Source organism: Stegastes partitus, unplaced genomic scaffold (assembly GCF_000690725.1).
Source record: "Stegastes partitus isolate 25-593 unplaced genomic scaffold, Stegastes_partitus-1.0.2 Scaffold250, whole genome shotgun sequence".
Taxonomy (NCBI): domain Eukaryota; kingdom Metazoa; phylum Chordata; class Actinopteri; family Pomacentridae; genus Stegastes; species Stegastes partitus.
Genome location: NW_007577981.1, coordinates 458071 through 480808, shown reverse-complemented (window position 1 = coordinate 480808; position 22738 = coordinate 458071). Strand labels below are relative to the sequence as shown.

The 22738-nt window shown below is 43.3% G+C and overlaps 1 protein-coding gene across 1 annotated transcript in view; it reads right to left on the bottom strand.

Moving 5' to 3' along the window:
• Positions 1 to 22738, bottom strand: part of LOC103357367 (partitioning defective 3 homolog B-like) — a 183816-nt gene that overhangs the window by 5140 nt on the left and 155938 nt on the right. The window contains exon 23 of the mRNA XM_008281909.1: positions 15688 to 15764. Coding sequence (XP_008280131.1) covers positions 15688 to 15764 — 77 coding nt within the window. The remainder of the gene's footprint in view (positions 1 to 15687; positions 15765 to 22738) is intronic.

Sequence of the window (22738 nt, the reverse complement as noted above, 5' to 3'; positions counted from 1 at the left end):
CAAAAGGTAATTTAAACTTAATGTGTAGTGGGGATACAATCTGCTGCTTTCTGATCACATGTTCTATGTCGTGGTGGAATGTAATGAAGGACACTTACTTCTACTGCACTATATAAAGTATATTATACTGTTTTTATCTCTCTCGTCAGCTTTAGTTACATTAGAAATTAAGATGTTTGCACACAAAGCGAATGACGACCTTCTGTATTATGATGTTTTGCGATAAATAAGTCCATCTCAAGCAACCTTCAACAACAAAATCCTGCTTTTACATGAATGCACGAGTATAACAATCTAATTATATAATTTTAAAAAGTATAACTGTCACGGGGACATTTTTTTGCATTAAGTACTTTATTTTGTAAGTTCATTTTAATGATAACACTTGCATAGTTTTGCTGAAGTAACATTTCTAAAGTTCACAGTGTGGTGACAGTACTTCTGCTTTCGTAAAGGATGTGAAACTTCCTTCACTGGTTTCTAATTTGACATTTTATTATACAAACTGACTGCACAAGTGTTTCAAATTTAAAAATCACTTGTCTGGTCAGTCGTGGAAATCAATCTATTTAACCTTGTCGAGGCTATTTAGTGTCAAATTTAATTTGAAATATTTCAAACACAAGGCTGGTACGTATCATAAAACGACTGACGACTTGTGCACATGTGGACATCGGACAATAATGTCCTATGGGATGATGCTAGCTGGGACATCAAAGGTATCCTTAATCCCTTCTAACAATTATGGAAAATGAGCTTCTTGTATAGTTAACAGGGAGGAAATCAGTTACTGCAGAAAGTGACAATAACTTGGTAGTTTAAGTGCATATCAGAGGTGTTGTGACAAACTGGTATTAATGATAACAGTGATTATGTGATATGATAATGATAATGATAATAATAATGATAATAACAATGATAACAGTTATCTAACAATTGGAATAATGATGTCATGTTCGTGATACAAATATGATAATAAATAAATAAATCCACCTCCAGTAACTGTCTGGATGACACGTGAACAGCAGTCAGTATAGCTGTGATGCTCGACTGGAATGATATAATTTTTTAAAAATTCTATAAATCGTGACTTTCTTTGGCAACAATACTCATGTAATCTGATTTCACGACAGCCATGATGTACACACAGACAGCAAGGTTTGTGCTTTCATGCATACACAGAGGAAGATATGGAAATATTCAGACATTTCACTGACACAAATGTCAATTAAATGACATTTAGAACTTGAAGCTCAAGTTAAATTTCACTGGTTTTACTTTCCTATAAATATCTCGATCATATTGTCAACCCAATTTCCTTTAGGCTACAAAAATTGTGCAGTGAAAGTCTGATATTGTGACCTTCCTAGCGCATATCAAACACAACTTCTGATGCAGTCAAACACCAGGTCAGCCTAAACAGCACCCGGCTGGCTATAGTTCAAGTCGATGGTATATCAATCAGCAACAAAGAGCGGCAAAACAGATTTCGACATTCACTTCCCACCCTTCAACAATGGCTCCCACTGTAGTTATTATACAGAAGCCTTGAGCTTAGCCTCTCCCTTGTTCTGTAATCATATCCCTGCGTCTCCTCTGTCCAGTCCCTCGAGTGGAGCTCAGCACCTGTTGACTGGCCAATTAGAATGAGTCACTCACCACAGATTAGGCAGCGCGCAGCCCGGTTGTGAGTGTGTGTGCGCCTTAGCGGGCTTCCCTTGAGGATATTCACGGACCGTGGTGACGTGAATTTCTATATGTGTGTGTGTCCCACATCCCAGTATAGTGTGTTTTCTGTGGGCTGGGAGGCCTGACCACCCAAACAGAGCGGCAGCAGGACAGGATACACAGGTGGTCCCAACAATGAACAGCGCTGCCTTGTCAGTCAGCAGCAGAGCAGGAAGGACGGGAGCTGCACCCACACAGACACGAGCCCGACTGGAGATAAGGAGGAAAATAGGTGGAGGAAGCAAAAAAAAAGATGAAGAAATAAGAGGAATCAGAGAGGCAGAAAAAGAACACAGAGAAGGAGATTTCATCTGAAATGAAGATGTGGGGAGACAGAAGCAGATGTGGAGTCTGGCTAAAAACTGTATATTCCTCCCTGGAAAGCTCTGCGAAGAGGAGGCAGGAGAGCTTGAGAGAGAAAGAGTGGTGAAGGTCAGCCTCCTCATTAATCCAGATTAAATGGTGAAGGCCACCAGGGGAGGCAGTGAGAGGGGAAGAAAGAGGAATGGAGTGATGCACGGATAGAGGAGGAGGAACACCTGGGTCCTACACCCGACTCAGGGCCACCCAAACAGGCAGGAACCTCCACCAGCTTCCCCTCTCTTCTCTCACCACTCTCCTCCGTTTTCCCCCCTCTGCGATCCTCAGTTTCCACATCTTTTCCACTTGCAAATTCATCTATCCCACCGTCTCCTTTGTGCCTCAATTGCCTCTTCGTCAATTCTGCAACCTCTCTCTACGTCATATCTGTTCATCTCCTCTCTACGCACTCTCTCATGTCAGCACCTCTTCTTTCCTTTCTTCAAGGGAAGGAATTAATTAGGGCAGCGCAGTTATTTGAGAAGCAGTAAATCTCAATCTGTAGTAAACCTTTAAAAATATCGTGCATAAAAGTGAAACATGCAAGACAAACACTGAATACCTGAGACACTACAAGTTGCCATTCTGTCGGGTAGATTAGCTTTACAGTGTTAGGTGAGCTGGTGTGTTTGAGCTGCAGCAAGATGTCATAAGTACAGAAAGAGGTGGAACTTCTCATATGAACACTTTCTAGAGGAGGTGTGGAGTTACATCTAAGAAATTTAAAGGCAAGATTAGATCATTTTCATGAACAAAATCTTCTTAATATGCGATTTTGATGCACAGAGACGAGCTTTAAGATTAAATTAATCACTGGAGAGGGACTTTAAATCTAAAGGATCAAACTATTTTTCCCAAAAAATCTTTTGTAACATTTTTCCGTCACTGTGGGCTCATTTTTCACTGCAACCTAAAGTCCTGCACCTCTGTGGAAACAGCACGACCACGGCTAGAAGCAGAGAGAACTCAGACATGTGTTTTCTGCAGCATGACAGTTAAATGGCATAAATCATAAAAAGAGAAAAAAGGTAAAGTTAATTATCATTTAGAAAAAATTTAAAAACTTTGTATGCAACATCTTTACCAAAGCTGGATAAAAATGGTGTCTCTACATGCTATAGATAGATGACTACCTTATAAACAGTTCAGCCAAAAGTCACTGAAGGTTTGTTTTGATTATTTCCTCTTTTACAGAATCTTCTCAGTGCAAACGGTTTATTTAGGGCACATTTCTTCACAGCTCATATTTAGCTATTTTCCCAGAACAAAAAAGCTGAAGTCGCACATGATTAGTTAGAGTTCAGACAGTCGTTCCTCTTTGTGCAACTTCCTGCTCTGATAAATGGTGTAATTCTGGCATTGCTTGGTTTTGGAGTTTTTGTGTGGTTAAAATGCACAATATGCAATATTATTCCTAAAACATTACATAAAAGCGGTCACAGGGGAGGTCGTGAGTCATTGTGGCTTGTGGCCCGACAGCCTGCAACCATTTGTATCAGTGTGTGTGTCCGGCCAAGCAGCTGGGGGATTAAGAGGGTCCACGGGCCTCAGTGACCCACAGGGAGCTCCTCATCCCCGGGTCACACAGCTGGCCTCGTTGGGCGATGGAGGGAAGGGAGCGTATTTTGCCCGCGTGCAGTTTCGTGGGGCTCTCTGATAACCTGGAATGTCCTCGAACCACGACGAGCGTCCGCAATATTGCAGTTTTACATAAATTATATAAGCGGCGCCAAATAAAGCGGCCCCAGTATGTGTGTGTGCGCCTCAGTGAGTGAGACGCGAGCCAGAGAAGAGTGCATGTGTTTGTATATTCCAAGTGTCAGAATGAGATCTCTGTTTACTTGCTCGCTTACGTAACGCACTCAGTCAGCCAGTGTTTATGCTGTGTGGCATACGAGGACAAAGGACGAGCGAACGGGAGAAAGAAACATCACACAGAAGAAGACGGAAGCTAATGAAGAGAAACAAGCTGAAATGAGCCTTTAGATGCGGTTGTACTTTCTTCCAATCGTTAACCCAAATGCGCTGCTCCACTGCTAAAAAAACAGAATAACTGTGTTGCAGTTTCTCGAGGACGAGGTGGAAATTTCCTCCACAGCTGCTACTTTTGACTTGTTAAAAACATGCCAAACATGGCAGATTCCTGCCGGATTAAAATGTTGTTTGCCGTCGGTAATGACAATTAATGGAGCTCCGCCAGCACTACTAATCTACTTTGAAAAGAGCTTATGACAACAAATGACAAGGAGACAGTAGGTGTGTTTTTATTCAGCTGCCAAGCAAGTTTCACACACACTTTTGAAATGTCAAAATAAAAAATAAAATTAAAACATCACATGCAAATTAGAGGTTTCCATGAGCGATGCTGAAACAAATAAGGGTTTGAATGAATGTCAGAAAAAGGAAAATGGAAAGACTTTCAAGAATGACTGTTATTTTCTTCTTTGTTATTTAATGTACCAGTGATATTGTACAACAGTGATTATTTATAAAGCTCCTCTTTGCCTCAATGGGAGTGACAGAAGGTTTGGTATTACTGGGAAATGTGGCGAAAAGCTAATTTACAGATGACATTTCACAAAGCACAAAGTCAGTTTTGATCTGTTTTGAAATGAAACCGAACCATTTGTTCGCCAGCAAATGCATTCCCGTCCTTATTTATCATGCGATTTCTTCTTTTTCATGCTGTTTTTTTTTGTATTAAACAGCAGAACATCTTATTTAATTTCCCTGTTTTAAATCTTTCATTAAAAGTCCTGATAGAAAATGGAAGACAGTGTAAAGAAAGGGAGATGCAGAGAGAAAGATTTCCTCCGTCGGAAAAAAAGAAAAAGGGCCGTCTATGTTTAGCAGGAGACGGGCGGAGAGACAGATGAGACACCCGTCTGTCCCTCTGAGGTCTATAAAGAGCAACAGTGCAAGGTGTGATGTGAACCACGGGGACCAGCCAGAGTGGAAAGCTGTAATGACACGCCGTCTAATACATCTGACTCACACTTTGAGAACATCATCACCGTATACCACACTCTCAGCCACCCTCTGAGAGCAAATGATAGAGCGAATATTACATCCACAGCTATGCATGTGAATACGTGTTGGGAGCGTATATGATTACACACTCAGCGGCGAAGGAGGAACGCGTGAGGGTCCATCTGGGACTGTGAGAGTTGCTGTTTAGGCGCCGCTTCCGCCTTATGACAGTGAAGAATGTGTGTGTGGTGGTGGTGGTGGGCTGGAGGGGGGGTTATCCTGCACCTGCCCCTAGGAAACGGAAGGAGGAAATTAGTAACCCCCCCCCTCCCCTCCACTCCCTATTCCTTATTAGACCCCCACTCCCACCACACTGGTTCCCCAAATACCCCCAGACCTCATAAGTGCTTTCCACTAAACAGCTGGAAAACAACCATATGTCTCTGTCAGATGCACTCACAGACGCGCTCTGGATGAGAAAGTATGATTAAACCCGCAGAAACAGGACTTTTTGTGTCGCCTGTGACATTTGTATTATTCACTAATATTACACTACAGACCTTTAAAACTACGTTCGACGGTAAAGATTAATTAAATTGGCAACAACACCCCCCCCACTCCTCCCGCCACCTCGACTTTTCAAGGGCTGCTGGCTGTTGTCACAAAGACCAGATTGTTTTCGTTCTGTTTCCCTTAAAGCCTCGCGGTGGTGCTTTAATAAATAGGCTTAAGCGGTTAAATTCAAAATAAATCTTTTTACTCCTTTTGCTTTCATCAAGAATAGGCCATCATGAATTATTGATAGACTTAAATGAAACATAATATTATTTAAAAGTCCGATTATTATGTATAAAAAGATAATAAAGTTAAATTAATCATTGGTTTTAAGTTTTAACTTGAGTTTCCCAACATTAAATAGAAATATCTAAAGAAAATGGGCGTAAATTGGGAGCACAGTGCTGTAACTATACATGAAGGAGGCCTCACATTAGGATAAGGAAAGGTTTGCGTAATTTATATAAATACAACGTCAAATTTTGCACTGATGTCTTACATAGATATATACTCAGGGTGTCAGACAGGTATCCATGACAACTGAGATATCTAAAAAGCAAAAAATAGATCAAATGTTAATAAAAGACACAATAATATCAGTAAGTATGTGGTTGGTGCTCCAACATAGTCGGCACATGTTGATGCCTTTATACGATCCATTTAGTGTAATTGCGCGTTTCGTACGTTTATGAAATCCCTACAATCCTATTTTTTCATGCGTTTGTCACAAAAACACACAATAAAGAAGGTTCATAAAGAAAGATTATCGTGGCCGATAGAATTCATGATAACGATATTATTGCAACAGCTATAAAAACCGGAGAAAACCAGATCCCATCGGTTACAATAATCATGTGGTGATAATCTGATGGTGACAGCCCTCATATGTTCACAGATAGATGGATGGATGGAGGCTGAACGATACTGGAAAAAAACGTTGCCATATTTTATTTAACTGTGATATATGAAAAAATATAACAGGAAAGAATTAAACGTTTTAGACTATTCTGTAGAGGGGAACATCTGCATTAAATGTTATTATAATTGTAAAAAAAGCTTAAAAAAAGGACTTTTTACTGTGAAGACTGACTTCAAAACACCAGCAAAAGTATTTGAAACACTTTTTAGTTTTAAATGACTTTCGGTTTTGGCTTTGCACTCGTCATTCAGAGCTGTGTTGTGCTGATTTAAACCATCAACAAATTACCTCGTGTGGTGGCAACAGCTCCAAGACACTGCAGACAAAATACCTGCTTTGGTCAAAACCATCCCTTCTGTAGCTGAAATTTCCATTCAACTGATGTAGCGCTTCTTTATGCAACCACATCTTCATGTTTTTTTTAGTGTTGCTTCCCTGTTCCTCATTCATTTTGTTGTGCACATGTGGAGGCTGCATGTCAATAAACTCTGTGTCATGTAAATAGTTACATAAAAAGTCTGTGTGTATCCAAAAGCCCTTAAATCGTAGTAAATTATGTTCTTGCCAAACGACTTGTCTTGTAAATTAGTCATGGAAAATGAGAAGCGTGCAAGTTTTCTTTTTATATAAAAAGTTGCAGCATAATGTGTTTAAACCAGTTACTTCTGCAGTAGTGTGCCCACCACGGTATCCATGCTGGAACAATACGTCGCGCAGCCCTAATAGATGCAAAGGTTTGTGCTCTCATGCATGCACGAGAAATTAGTGCAAATGCTCCAACACTTAGCCGACACAAACACCAATTACATGACATTTGCACATTCAATTTATTTCTGTTCTGACTGCAGAGATGACGGGAGCATATAGATGCATATGCGCGCACATCTGCCGCTTGTCTGCTCACCTGTAAGTCAGCTGATGACAGATAGACACGCGTTGCATGCAAAGTGCATTAATTGCTGGGAGAAAAACAGCTGCTGCTGCACCTCGCTGCAACCCACACGCTGTCATTCATATGCATGTGCACACGCGCTTTTCTGCGTAAAATGTATAATGTGTCATCATTTGCAGAAAGTAGCAGTGGTCTTCATTTACTTTATCCGATGTGTGGTTTGGATCCGTCTGTATTCATGATTCATTTATTCTAGATGGTGAGCTGCAGCCAGAGCCACAGCATCAATTACTGTCATTAATTATTGTCAGGACTGTTTATTTAAAAGATGTAATACAGTATATTTAGCAAGTTGACATATTCATTAGTGTATGATGCATTCTCCAGATTCTCCAAATTCATCCTTGTCCACACACACACAGCACACACACACAGAGTCATAGCGTTAATGGCACAGTGCTAGCTGAGTGCTACAGACACAGAGCAGGCCTGGATGGCTCGGCAGCAGAGGAAACCATTAGCCACTCTGGCCCTGGCTGTCGAGGCAGCTTTGCTAATCAAACCAGCCTATGTCAACAACAGCAGTGGAAATTGGCTCTCACCTAGACGCATGTGCCTCATCTAAATGGGCCCGTGTTTACACTCTCTGCTACTATATACTGAGCAATGGCGGGGAATGTGTACAGTATCAGTGGCAGGTAACCGTAGGTGCAGAATGGGAGCGTCGGCTTCGAAATGAGAAGGTGAGGAGAGACGGGAGGCACCAGGGCAAACAGGCTGCATGTAAACTAAGAATAGGTGCTCTCTCTTAAAGCTCGCAGGAACATTTAAAGCCTCGTTCATCATTTTAGTGATGTCATGTGCCAGAAGACCATCAATAACCATTTATTCAACTATCCCACCTCGATCTATTTTCATTTTAGTCCACTGATTTGATGAAATCAAGGCAGCAGCTATGACAAAAAGGCAGCAGCAGCAGTCATAAGTAAGGAAGGCAAAGGTCAGATTTACTTCTTGGACAGTACTGCAAGAACAAGAATAATCATGTAAGCGAGACGTGCCGAGGAAACAGCAGGAAAGTAACGGCTGATGACAGAAGCAGATGGGATTTCCTTTTCGCTAAATGCAGAGACCTTTAGAGTTTCCGCAACTCATGTTGAATCTCTCTTTTTAGCCTTGACAGTTCAGAATAAGTTCACTTTACTGTATTTTATTCTCGGCAAAGAACATTTGAATTCACGGCGACTCTCTCGTCTCGCACACTCCTGCCCGTCCGTCGGTATTTGCGGACCGAATGTCACGCAGACTGCTACATGACAGTCTTTGTATTTCTCGCTGAGCTCACGGGGAGCGCCGAGGCCTCCGAGTGTATGTCTTTTGTTTTATTTATAATGCGATGATTCCATTTTCCCCCGTACGAGGCGGTGGGAGAGAGCGACGGGGAAGGAAGGGGAAGACGAGATCCAAAGCGACGTAAGAGGGATATAAACAGGAGCGACAGAGAGATGCAGACGAAAGGATTGATGGAATCAGGGAGAAAGAGGAAAAAGAGGAGTTATTGTAAACAGGTAGAGCCACCGGTGCCTCAGCTGTGCATGTGATAGAGCTGGTTAAAGCCCCTTCATTTCCTACTGCTGATTCCATTACATTCTTCTATGTCTGAGCACAAACACTGTTAGCCGGACCAACACTGCTGCCTGTGCTCACTGTGGGGCCCGACTGCTTCATAACGGGGGCCACAGAGAAGGAAAGGGTCAAGGCACCTCTCGGGAAATCAAACTCAAAACAACGCTTTCGATACTCCTGAGCTGCTTATTTACTGTTATTACTTAACAATAAAGCGGGGTCACGTCAACTTTTAAACCAATCATCCAGGATCCTGAGCTATTACCAGCTGCTGTGAGGCGAAGAAGAAAAAAAGACACTCCGAGCTCTCCAGAACCCCGAGAAATTAAATGACTTGCAGAGACAATAAGTTTAACTGAGTTGGACGAGTTTAAAGTGAGTCATTCGACAGCTGGACAGCAGCGGGTGGGAAACAGTTGATCACTTATGAAGCTGTGAGAAGCAGGATTGGGCTTTAATAAAGACGGGGTGAGCGCAGCAAAAAAAAAATATGATTTCTCCGCTGACCTTGAAAACGCCATCGGAATTCATCGGGAGCTCCAAACTACGGGCTCTAACAATATTACTGCACTGAAATGATAACAGACCTCTGCAATAAATATGACACACCGACTGTGTGAGGTAAATTTGCGAGCCTATTTTCAGTTGACAAAATAAGACAGCGGAGCAGAACCGAATGAGTAAAGACGAGAATTTGAGAAGAGTTTTTCATTTTTAATATTCTCCTCATCTTCCCTTATTTATTCATTGTATTCTAATCAACAGATAGCTTTCACCGAGAGGGGGGAAAAGTAATTTATTCTTCTCTATTCTATGTTGCTAGGTGTGTCCAGGCTGGATGTAGCTCATTAGGGCCTGAGTCGACACAACCGGGGTGAAAAGGTTCATGTGCTGAGACATGGAGGAGAAAGCCAAGTGGCTGGAAGTCGGGGAGGAGCGCGTGTGCACTTTTCAGGAAGGTCAGTTGAGAGTCCTTAAGGGACACTTTCCCACATACCAGAGGATACTCAACATGCTGAGGACAATCAAGAAGTTGCCCTCTGTTTTTTGAGAAGGGGCACAGAGTGCTTGATAAGAGCGCTGAGTATTCAGTCACTCCTCAAACACCGAACATGAGAAGCTCCTTAGAGTGACTGACTGCACGCGCTGAATGATGCATTGTTGCTAACTTATTAATTACGGCGCTCGATTTAGCAACGCCTGGTGACATCTCAAGCGTCTTCCTGGACAGGTCTTCACTACTTTCCATTAAAGATAATCGCCAGTGCTTAACCACGAGCACGAGGTGTTGCTTTCCCACCACAGACCAGCATCTCTTTGCTCTGTTCGGCGAGTGGCTGAGAGGAGCAGCACATTCAGTTGACAGAGACATGAGTGAGCTGCTCTTGTGCAAATAGTGTTGTTATCCAGACGGAGGCTGTGCACTGTGTGAGGAAGGAAGGACTTTCTGTTGCCTCTAGCTTTCTCTACGAGTGATCATTTTACATGCAAATACAGGCGAATTCTCAGCGCAGACGTTGTCTTTAACTCGTGTGTATGGTGAGTTTGTTGCTGTTAGGAAATCAGGATTTCAGGAAAGTTGGTTAACATGCTGTCTTAATGGGCTTCAGTTACTGTTTCCTCCAACAGAAACAGTAATATAGGTTAAAGAGAGCAGCTTTATTAGGCATTTGGCTGCAATAAAATGCAGTAAAAGGAGGATACCATCTGCATTTCCCATCTCTCCCCACTGTCTCTCTTTAAATAAAAGCACAAAAAGCCTGCTTGCACCCTTGGGTCCTGTGTTTTGGTTACTAGGAAGCGGCTGGACCTGTGAAGACCTTTGCCACTCCTTGTGTCTCTCTCAGCGTGTCCCCTCCATTGTTCTGATGTGACAGGAGCTTCAGGAGGCCAGCATGGTCCCTGATTTGAGCTCTGTACTCGCTGCCTCACTGGCCATCAGCTGCACATTAATCAGCCAATTATCAGCCCCGGCCAGCAACGTTACTGCGCCAACCTGGCCCCCTAATCCAATCACCTTGGGGGAGTGGGTCAGGGGGTGCTCTGATTGGATAACCCGGGGCTGGGTCGCCGCGCCCGTGACCTGCTGCTTTGAATTGGTAATGATGTTAATATTCTCCATATGGCTGCGTGTGTGTGTGTGTGTGTGTGTGTGTGGACTTCTGTGTCCCAAAGCATAGAGCCTATCCGGAGGCTGAGCTGCACCCCAGAGTTAATGGCCGGTGGAGAGGGAAGCGAGAGCCAAAGTAGCACTATCACCCTCCCTGGGGCAAACCTCTCGATGCTGCCACTTCCAGCCCTCTGTCCAAATCCTCTTTCCCAGACTTGAGCTTCTCTTGTTGGCTGCCGTGCAGTAGCTCTCAGCACTGTGTCCCAGGCTGAGGTCCACTTTCTTTCCATCAGCCTTGCTACTTTGGCATCCACTCCTTCTGCTCCCAAGAAACTCTTGATTTGAGAAGTGGGAATAGCCAGACAGGTCTTGGTAGAAATGAGCACACAATCTGGGCTGCTGTAGTGTAACACAATTTTCCAATACAATAGCAAAGTAAGTAGGGAAGAGGGCACAATTCTGACTTGCTGGACTGTTTTTGTTTCGTGGAATATATCGCATTCTCTGAACCTTTGGGACTAAAATTCCATTTACACTCATTTATGAACATTAAAGACCACACGTTAATGAGGACAACTAAACTGTGCTATAGCATATTGGGAATTAGAACATACTGACAGCGAAATATTCAAATTTCTGCCTGAACACCTTGATTCTGCCTCAATTTCACTCTCATCCTTCTGACTCGAACCTCCCCTCTCCATTCTCTCCATAAGCTCCCATCTGTGAGGTGCTTTGCTACATCTCCTGTACTATCCATGCACTCTCTCTCACACCCACCCACACACACACACATACACACACCTCCTTCACTCCCACCCCTCCAGCTGCAGCCCCAGCCGGCTCCACACAAAGGCAGGCCAAATGTATGCTAATGAGAGCCAGGCCAATGGTGGAGCCGCACTCATTTTGAGAGGAAATGGCTTTCAATAATGGCGGCCCCCGGGGGGATTTTGCACAAAGTTCAGCTCCACTTTGAAAAATGCATTCAATTCACTGCTGTGTCTGCTCTCTCTTTTTCTCCTGTTTTTCCCTCTCGATGAAAAAAAAAAAGGAAGGAAGGAAAGGAAGGAAGGGAGGAAAAAAAAATTCCCGGAATATATTTGTGTCCCCTCCCCTCTTCTCGCCTCGGTATTTATGCTGGAGAGAGTCGGAGGAGTTTTGGGGGGACTGAGGAGCCTTGATTTATCTTTACAGAAACATCAGAAACAAGAACACAGACATGTGAGTGTGAATAGTGTTCAAACTCTTCCTGGCACTTCTCCTCTGCCTTTTTTTTTTTTTTTTTGCTCTTCTGCTGAGGCAATTGTCCCCAGAAGCACGTTAACTGTACTGTATGCATTTCAAGTGGATGATATCCTATGGGTGCTGCGCCTAAAAATACTTCAAAGAGGAGCTGAACAACAGTTAAATAACAAGAGGAAATTTCTTGAGGTAATGAACACAATTTGAACCTCGCTTGTTATCATCATGTCTCATCATATGTGCCAGAGAATTTGACGGCTGCTGCTTTAGAACATTTGTGCTGCCGATTATTATTTATATACTTAAAAACACGGCTTAGGCATTAGAACAATACCGGAAATACACGAAGGATGTGCTGAAATGTCAGAAAACAGAGAGAAAGGTGATTTCCCAGAGCTCAAGATGACGATTCAACAGCATAAAATATTCATTTCACAATAATTGAAATAAAAAAGCACAGAGACCTCACATGGAAGAGGCTGGAACCTGACAATATGGAGCATTTGTGTTCAGTAAATGTTTAACCCTTTGATTCTTACACTATTTTCAGGGTTATTTCACACTTCTACTGTAAAGCTCTTACATTTTTTATTATAAGAGCTAACCATACAAGCTATATCTTGTTATTTCAGAACAGTCTAAATGCGCTAACACTTGCAGACTTGTTTATATGTTCGCCTTCATATCAAGGAAACAACCATAATATGCAATTGTCATGTTTTTGCACCATAAAATGCTAACAGTATCTTTCCATAATTGTATTGGGGAGATTTTGTGGAATCTGCCAATATCAGAACCCCAATGATGGGATATTGTATGACTTAGAAGTTGGGAGAAATGTGTGCTTAGTGCCAAACGGAAATAAGTTTCATTATTTTATTCATTGAAGTGTTCACATACAGAAGCCTGCTTGCAGAGATGGCAAACCAGGCAAATGTCATTGCATTGCATAGATATTAAAGCTCTAAACCCCCAGCAGTTTCTGGGTGCTTCTCGCTCCTGTCACATTTTTTCACACTGTCGGCTCATTTTTCGCTGCAATGTGAAGTTTTGCACCTCAATGGAAACAGCCTAAACTATGGCTAAAAGTAGGAAGAACTCAAATTTCTACTGTGCACTATGGCAAATATCATCCATCCATTATCTATACACCGCTTAATCCTCACTAGGGTCGTGGGGGGCTGGAGTCTATCCCAGCTGACTTAGGGTGAAGGTAGGGGACACCCTGGACAGGTCACCAGTCTATCACAGGGCTACACTTAGAGACAGACAACCAAGCACACTCACATTCACACCTACGGACAATTTAGAATCACCAGTTAACCTCAACATGTTTTTGGACTGTGTGGGAGGAAGCCGGAGAACCTGGAGGGAACCCACATGAAAAGTCCACGCAGAAAGATTCCGGTGCCCCCACCGGGACGCGAACCGGCAACCTTCTTGCTGCGGGCAAATATCATAATAAAAGAAAACACACAAGTTGGATCTCTTGAAAAAACCCCAAAACAAACTGCAATCAACATATACAACATTTCTGCAAGTGCTCCCAGGTTTTAAGAGCAAAGAAAACAGTGGCTCTAAATACTACAGATGTTTTACGACTTAGATTTTCAATACAATTCCATATTTGTCTTCGGTCTGCTCTGTGTAAACACAGCCTGCAGTTCAGCCTAGTTCGAAAGTAAAAAGTCCCCGAATTTCTGTCATATGTGTTGGTCACAGTTATGGTTTGATTGTTGTGCAGACGAGTGGCAAATTTGTAGTTTTTTAGAGAAACCTGTTATTGCAACTGGTTACCTTTTGTCATTTTTTTTAAAAACGGGACATACAGGTTAGAGTGATTTGGATGAAATATCACAAACTTCAGCTTCAACTGAGATAATTTTACCGATTTAACTGCATGTCACAGATGAGCTACTAATGGACCGTTGGAAAGCTGTAAATGCACTGATTCTTACTGTATATGTAAAGCATTTCTACATCATTTTGGCGATTTTTAAAAGATAATATTCTTTTCAAACATGCTGGCAGGGTTTGGGGTTGACAGGGTTAACGTATCTCGGCATTAAAATATCTACGTAATGATGAGCTCATGAGCAATTCAAACAAGAGTAATGAGTTCCTACATGGACGCACACCTGGTTGTAACTATAATTATAACTGATGTAAATTCAAGACAATTCTTTTTTTTATCGCTGACACTTGGTCGCACAGACAACCAACTAGCATGGTTGAAAAGGTCAGGTTGTGCGGTTCCATTTGATATGCGCTACACCTCAGTGCATAAATACTTTGAGAGCTATTTCCCTAAGAAGAGGAAATGTGAATGTAAGGGCTAATGGTTTTGTCCAAATGGGAAAAACCATCCAGGGTAACATCTTCAAATTAACCAAACGAAAATCCAAAGAGATTCAGAAACAGAGAATGTTTGTCCTGTCCTATTAAAATTGTCAGTCTGAGTGGCAGGGATTATTTGGTCTGAGCTGTCAAAGGTCATCCAAATCTCCTGCCCGTCCGTCTCTATTCGCTTTTGCCTCCACAGTTATAGTTGGCTACCCTAACTGTCCCTCTGCTGCCTGGTCGTGTCCTTCCTTCTCTTTGCTTCTCTCTCCCAGATCCTCGGTGTGCCTCGTCCCCCCCTGAGCTCGGTGCTGATGTCTGCGCTCCCTGGTGCCTGTCATATCAGGAGGGGCAATAACCCGTGAAATGACTGTTCTCTTTTTCTCCCTCTCCTCCTCTCCATCCCGGTGTCCCCTCTTTTCCCTCATTCTCCTCCTCTCGCTTTCCTCGCACCACGCCACTCCACGCTCCACTTAGCTGCTGGGCCGCCAACATCACAAAGATGCTCGGCGTGCGCGCGCTCACACATGCTCACACGCGGAAGAATATTCGGTCGCGATTGGACCGATGTGTGTGTGTGCATAATTTGACAGGAGAACAGTTAAACAAACAGAAGTAATGTGCAGTTCCATTAAACCCACACTAGAGGTTATACATCCTTCAAAAGAGCAAACCATCCTCCGTGCGTGTGCGATCCTCCTGCCTGTGCCCTGCTCTCTGGAGAGCTGATCAGTCCTATTCCTGGGATGAGTAGACACTCCCAAGGCAAACACTCCAGATTTAATTATAAGCTCCAAAGAGGATTAGTCTGTGCTGCGCGCGTGTGTGTGTGTGTGTGTGTGTGTTTGAGTGAGTGGGGGAGACACAAAGGGAGGGAGTGGCAAGAAGTTATCCCTTCATTTCCTGCTTTAGAGAAATGAAGCGCACCCAGAGCGGACTCACCTGGGCTGTGTGGGGTACTGTCTGTCTGTTTCCTCGTACAGGTGCTCGGGTCGGGATTCGGCTGCTCTGGGTGCCATCTGTGAGGAAACATGGAAAAGCAATGTCAGTATTTACACTGAACCCATCCATCCATCCATTATCTATACACCGCTTAATCCTCACTAGGGTCGTGGGGGGCTGGAGTCTATCCCCGCTGACTTAGGGTGAAGGCAGGGGACACCCTGGACAGGTCACCAGTCTATCACAGGGCTACACTTAGAGACAGACAACCAAGCACACTCACATTCACACCTACGGACAATTTAGAATCACCAATTAACCTCAACATGTTTTTGGACTGTGTGGGAGGAAGCCGGAGAACTCGGAGAGAACCCACGCTGCACGGGGAGAACATGCAAACTCCACGCAGAAAGACACTCCCGCGAACCGGCAACCTTCTTGCTGCGAGGCAACAGCACTAACCAACTGCGCCACCCTGCAGCCCTACACTGAACCCATGACTCCATAACTCCTGCCTATCCAAGCAGCTTAACCCTGTGCTGGAGATCACACATCTCCTTAGCTACATGCTCAACCTCAGTAATAATTAAGTAGTTGGATGTACATAAAAAATATGCACGATTTTCATGCTGCCCTGTGGTTTCAGTAGAAACAACAGCAACTTTTAAAAAAAACAAGAGCGTGAGGACCCGTGAATGGCCCACATGTGACAACACAAACATCCTCATGTAAGCACTGCGCTGCTCCGACGAACATGTGTGTGTACGGTTCAAGCAAACACGCCAGTCATGTGAGAAAAATGACATTTCGGGTGTGTTTTGAACAGAGGGCAGATGTGTTTCTCATCACACACAACGGCGAGTGATTGATAGAAGCAGCAAAGAATCTGGAAATGCTGTTCACACATGAAAAAGACTTTTGTAACGCGATAGCATTTTGAGCAGCTTTCAACAGGAAACAAGCAAAAATGTCTTATTCCTCCTGGTCCTTCAGGCAAACACTGGATTAAAGACGCTGCAGCTGGACGGCAGATTACCTTGTAGTCACTGTGATTACTCTGACAAATTGAAGGGAAAGTTGAATGAATGGAGAAACAGAATGAATACAGATATTTTCATAGAGGGTCAATGGTTTGATGAATCCAAAAACAACGTGAATCATGCTGTCAGTGTGACGTAAATTTCATCTTTCACCAAAGTCTGCGATGGTCCACACAGGCCCTTTGGTGGATGTCCATGTGCAGCCTGAAATTTATGACCACACCATACAAACAGCACTTAAAACAAATGCTTGCTATGAGGAGAAACCAGTGAGGAGATTCACTTTCATACTTCCTCGATAAATATCCCAGTAGCTTCCATGCAGGCCTCCCGAGGCCTACCAGTCTGCTGCTGCTGCTGCTGCTTGGGCCTTTTCTTTGGTCTGATTGCCAAAGTTTCTTCAACATTTACTTTTTTATTGTATCTGATTGATGTTCGGTCTGAAAGCTGACTTGTTTATCAAGGTGAGATAAATCCTTCATTCTTGTTACTTTTTTAAGTAAATCAATTTGTGTGTTTTTCTTTGTTAGTTCATATTAAAATCTTTACCTGTGAATGTTGCTCAGTTTTAACATCTTATTATTATAAATTTATGAGCTGCTTTTGCCAAGCTCTACTTAATAGTGACCAGATCTTAACCACATTGGTCTATCTCATAACCTTTTGTTTTGTAAAGTTGCACAACAAGTCTTGGAAACAGCTGCGAGGTTACTTGATGAAACACTATCAAACCTTTTTTTTTGACTTGAAAAACACAGTGTGATCTGAAGGCTACCATGTGGCATCAAATGTAGCTGCACGCAAGTGGACGTGGTCTGGGATTCCAACAAAACAGAGGGGTTAAAACAAACCATTCCTGGAGGCAGAGGAGGAGGGAGGCAGGGGGTAAACAGAGACACAGAGGGGGAGAGAACATACAGTTTCAATTATCTGTAATCTAGGTTCTGGCCTGTGAGTTTCCACATACAAACGCAGGCTGTTTACTCAATGAACGTTACTAAGGTCAAACACACCATACAGCGCTGTGCACACACAAGCACGCTGGTCAAATATGCAAAAGCAGCCATATGTACAATAACCGACGAGCACATGTGCACATAAACAAGCAATCACAGGTTTCACATAAACACACACGCGGATATCTAAAGAGGCAAACAGTCACACGTTTGATCCAGGCTATCAAAGCGATACAACCCAGCAAACACCCACATACACAGCATTTACCACCACGTAGACACGCACTAGATTGTGCAGGACCAGTCTATTGCTCTGTTTTGCATATACGTATGAGTTCAAACTCATCCTGCATGTCAATGTAGCAGTGGCGCATTACCAGATATCATTAGCATGTCTCTGTAATGTAGGGAGCTCTAATGTCCCTGAATGGGAGCCAGGAAGTGAAAGCACATCAGAGCCACGGCTGGGGCAAGGCTGCTACTCGATTCGCTAAAGTGGCTTTGTGCCTGTGTGTGTGTGTTTATACAGTATGTTTATGCTAATATTGTGGCAGTCGTGAGGGCTGTGTGCAGTTTTAATATGATGTCAGAGGGTGAACGCTCCATCTTTGGATGGCAGTGTGTGTGTTAGATAGGGGCCATTATGCAAAGAGGTGCATAATGTGAGGTAAAGGGGGCATTAGTCTCAGCAAGAAGCTGGGACTCAGGTGGAAGACCCTCGGTGTGTGTGTGTGTGTGTGTGTTGGACAAGGCGTAATACATCTTCCAAATATGAAGTCGCAGAGTTATAAAAAAAAAAAAAAGGAAGAGAATGATGAGCAGAAGAGGAAATGTGTGTTTGGATAAAATGAGAGAAATTCTTTGTCCATTGATTGTATTAACATAATAGCCTGCAGCCATACGTCTGCATGATCCCTTTATTAACTCACATACACATTATGGATGTCTATCGTATGGATGCTTTTCAGGCGGAAGCCCATTTCCCCTAAATTAGACAGCCAGATGATGTGCCTCGAAATGCTGCTGTGGCGCTACACACACACACACACACACACACACACACACAAGTAAACAAACACGGAAAACAAGTCTCAGTCTCACCATGGCAACTGGTAAAGCAGCAAAATGAAATTCATCCAGGTTAGAGTGAAAATGCAGCAGTCAGACTTCTGAGGAGGCGGTCACTGAGCAAAGAGCCTCGTCTTCACAGCTCCCGGAAAGGTGGAGAGCGATGAAACACACTTTGCTATTCCTCAAAAGTTCACGTCCTCATCGTGAACCCGGTGACATCACACACAAAACTGTGTGTATCCACGGTTTGAGTGTGTGCGCTCCGTGTGTCTGGTTATCAGTGGAAAATGTAATGTCTTGTGCAGACGGTAGCTGACAGAAAGCCAGATTGGCTCCGGACTTCATGGAAAACTACACGGCATGCACATATATGACGGAGAATTTCTTCTGAGTGTCGTGTGGTAAAGCAGAAAGTCTTTGTCAGTCTTGGAGTTCACTGTGTTCGTGCGCCTGCATTTGTGCGTAAGCTAACCTCAAACCTTACAATCAGCAGATCTTCAGACTGCTCTCATCAGGGAAAGCAAATGAGCCTAAGCATAACAGAACAGTGTCGTGTGTCGAGTCATTGCGTTCGCCACAATTCACCAGCTGACAAACGCTCTGACAGAATGGTTGGCATGTGTGTGAGTGTGAATGAGCAGAATGTCACTTTTCCATTTTTCCAAATTAGAAAGCTATGCCTTGACAGTGCCAGATGATACGCATTCAAACACACACAGCACTCAGCTCTAGCAGCACAGCTGTCGCATTCATCACAAAGTATTGCCAGAGCTCAGGAAATGAATTTCTTGGAGCACTTTTGGCTGTGCTGTAAATTTGTGATGCTCATATATACAATAAGCCTCAAATGAGAGTCCAAGTGCTTTGACACAATGCCTGAGCAGCGCTTTCATTCTGACTGAGATGCTAAGATTTGCCTTTTTCCAAAGCGCTTTACTTCACAGTCGCTTTTGAAACGGTATAATTAGCCTCCTGTATTGCCATCCATCCATCCTTTTCTTCCTCCCTCCATCTATCTTGGATGCTAATTAAGCATGTGTCTCAGTGTGGAGCCTCTGCCTGGCACCCCATGCCCACCTCCTGTTGGCAACCTCACCCCATGCCCTGCATCCGACTGGCACGGTGAGGCGGAACCCACGAGATATCCATCCTTCCCCCCCCCCCTCCATCCTCCTCCCTAAAAATCTCTGTGATGAGATTTCGCTGACTCCCCCACGGGAGGAGATAGAACAGATAAGACCAAGAGGGAGCGAGCCGAGCTGGCACAGATAGGAAAAGTGACAGAGAAGCTGTAAATATGTGGCACATGCGTAACGGTTCACACACAAAAAAAAGCAGGAACTTGAGAGCCACAGTGAGTCTAACATCCACTAGTTGCTGACAGCTGAACTTGAATTGCAGAAATATGGAGAAACCAACACGTTCATATATATTTATATGCAGACAGAAAAAAATCACAGTACCTATCAAGAATTTTCCTGCCAAATTACTTAAAAACATTAATGACTACATGCCCTCTAACTGAACTAAATCTAACATTGTACCTCTTTCTCTCTATTCTGGTCATGAGGCTACACTTAGCGGGGGCTTTCCTACCTAAATATTAGAAAACACTCCCCTGTAGCCATGAATTCAATGCAGATGGGCACATTAGTAGGACGTATTTGAGTGACAGTAAACGTAAGATGACTAGTTTGTGTTGGCTTTGTCGTTCTTAGTGATGAGTCAGCTAAATGTCAATACAGCAAAAAGCTTCATATAGGTGTCATCGGTAAATTGTATTTACAATAATTTTCAGAAATCATAAAATAGTGATTTGCTAATGCAGCAGCGAGCTGCACGTAGGACGATCGGTAGTTAAAAATAGTAAAACTAATGACAAGTCAAATTCCTGCTTGTCTCACAACAGAAATAAGAACTGAATAGATTGTTCAGGTTGATGTAGTGTGATCAAAAAGTTCCAGGACGAGTAGTGAAGCGTGTACACAGAATGTGCAACAGTAGCTGCTACGATTCAGGAGGCCACATGACATTGTGCGATCAACAGCAGGACCTGTGCTACACAAGTTTTTGTAACCACTGGCAGGTTCCCGTTTGTAAATGGATCTCAAACTGGAGCAACGAGAAAACATCATTCTGGGTCGGGGATGAGCCAGCCTTTATGTCGAGGATCATCACAGGTGACAAAATCCGGGTTCCACCCAGAGAATAACACGGTGAAAGAGCTGCAGTCCTAGTGAAAGGAGAAGGATCATTGCTCATTATTTTCTTCAACATTCACTTGGTTGAGCCATGAATTAGTCCCCCAGGGTTGGACAGAGCTCTGCTGAAACGCCTTGAGGTGTCTGAGGAAGAACATTTGGCATGACTGACCTAAACTGTGGCGTGTTGGCATGTTGGTGCCCCAGTGCTCTGTGGCCGGTCACAGTACATGATTACACATGGACTTTTTTGGCCATAACAACACGATAATTGCTCCCTCCTCACCTGACTCGCTACATTTGGCACCCTGTCACTTTTTCCCTCTTCCCCAAAATGAAATTCAAGTTGAAGGACCACTGTTTGGACACAGCGGAGGAGATCCAGCCCCTATCACAAATTACAGAACAAGACTGCCAGAGAGCGTTACAGATATTGCAGGAGCGCTGGGAGCAGAAGGCTACTTTAAAGTGGTCATGGCCAAATTTAAATAAAGTACGGCTTTTGCTTTTAGAGACACAGACTGAACTTCTTCATCACACCTCATATAATATCGGTGCGGACTCCACAAGATTTATCCACATCCTTTGAATAAAGTTTTCTTAAAATGTTTATTTGTGTTTTCTGAGCTTATATTTGCAGCTTTTCGTGCTGTTTTACTGATATTTTCATTAAATTTCAAGGCATTAACTCATGCTTGACATGCTTACAGAATCAGACTTGCCAGGAGTGTTACAGGTGTTGCAGGAGCACTGGGAGTAGAGTGTCGCTGCACAAGGAGATTGGTTTGACTAGCAGCCAACCTTCAATCAGGTAGTTTTTAAAAATTTTATAGGCACAATCTTGAACTTCTTGATTGCACCTTGCATTAACAGTCATGTCAGCTGAGACGGTGTCTATCCCACTGTTGCCTACAGGCAGCTCTGATGCACAGCTTGCAAAGGACGAAGAGGAAGAAGCAATTTTATGTTTTATCTACTGTTCAGGTTGTCCAGATCTTTGGAGGTGATTGGGCTCTTGTCAGCTAAATTTCCAGATTTATCTCTTGAATTTGCTTTACTGTAAAACGAGTAAAAATAGTAAAAATGTCTCTTTGTTTTCTTGTTTGTTTGGCAACCTCTGGCCTCAGCATCTTCATCCAAAAGACAGACTCTTGTCAAAATTGCAACATTCTTGTTTGACGGCTTGTTGGCACAGTTAGCAACTAATAACCAACTTATATTCAAAAAAGGTCAAAGCACCTCTTTCTTTTTGCTCGTCAAGTCTAACCCGTTGGCACATAAGATCATGTCGAATTAGGAGGCTGCCTGTGTGTGTGTGTGTGTGCATATCTCAAACAGGAGGCTCACTTGCCCCCCAGTGTACACTAAACACTCCCACACCTGGACCCTGCTCACTCCGAGCTCGTTAGCAGCAGATGGTACACATGCACACACACACACCCACACACCAGGACCAAAGGTTACACACACTCAGACTGGAATGCAGTCTATTTTGGTAATAGGCCAATCTGCTGGTAATTGTCTTCATTGTTAGTGTTTGTTTAGGCCTCAACTCTTGACCTTAGAATGGCTTCTTACATTTACATACAGTTGAATAGCGATCCTGACTGGCTGTGCGCGCTCGCAGTTTTAATCTCGCCATGTAGGGATGAAAAAGGTACAGTGGGGTGAAAAGAATGTTTATCTCATTAGCCGCATGAGATGCAGAAGAGTTCAAAATGGTATTGCGGGCTTCTATCATTTGCTACGGCTCCTTGCAGGCTACTTTATGTGTCCAAATAAA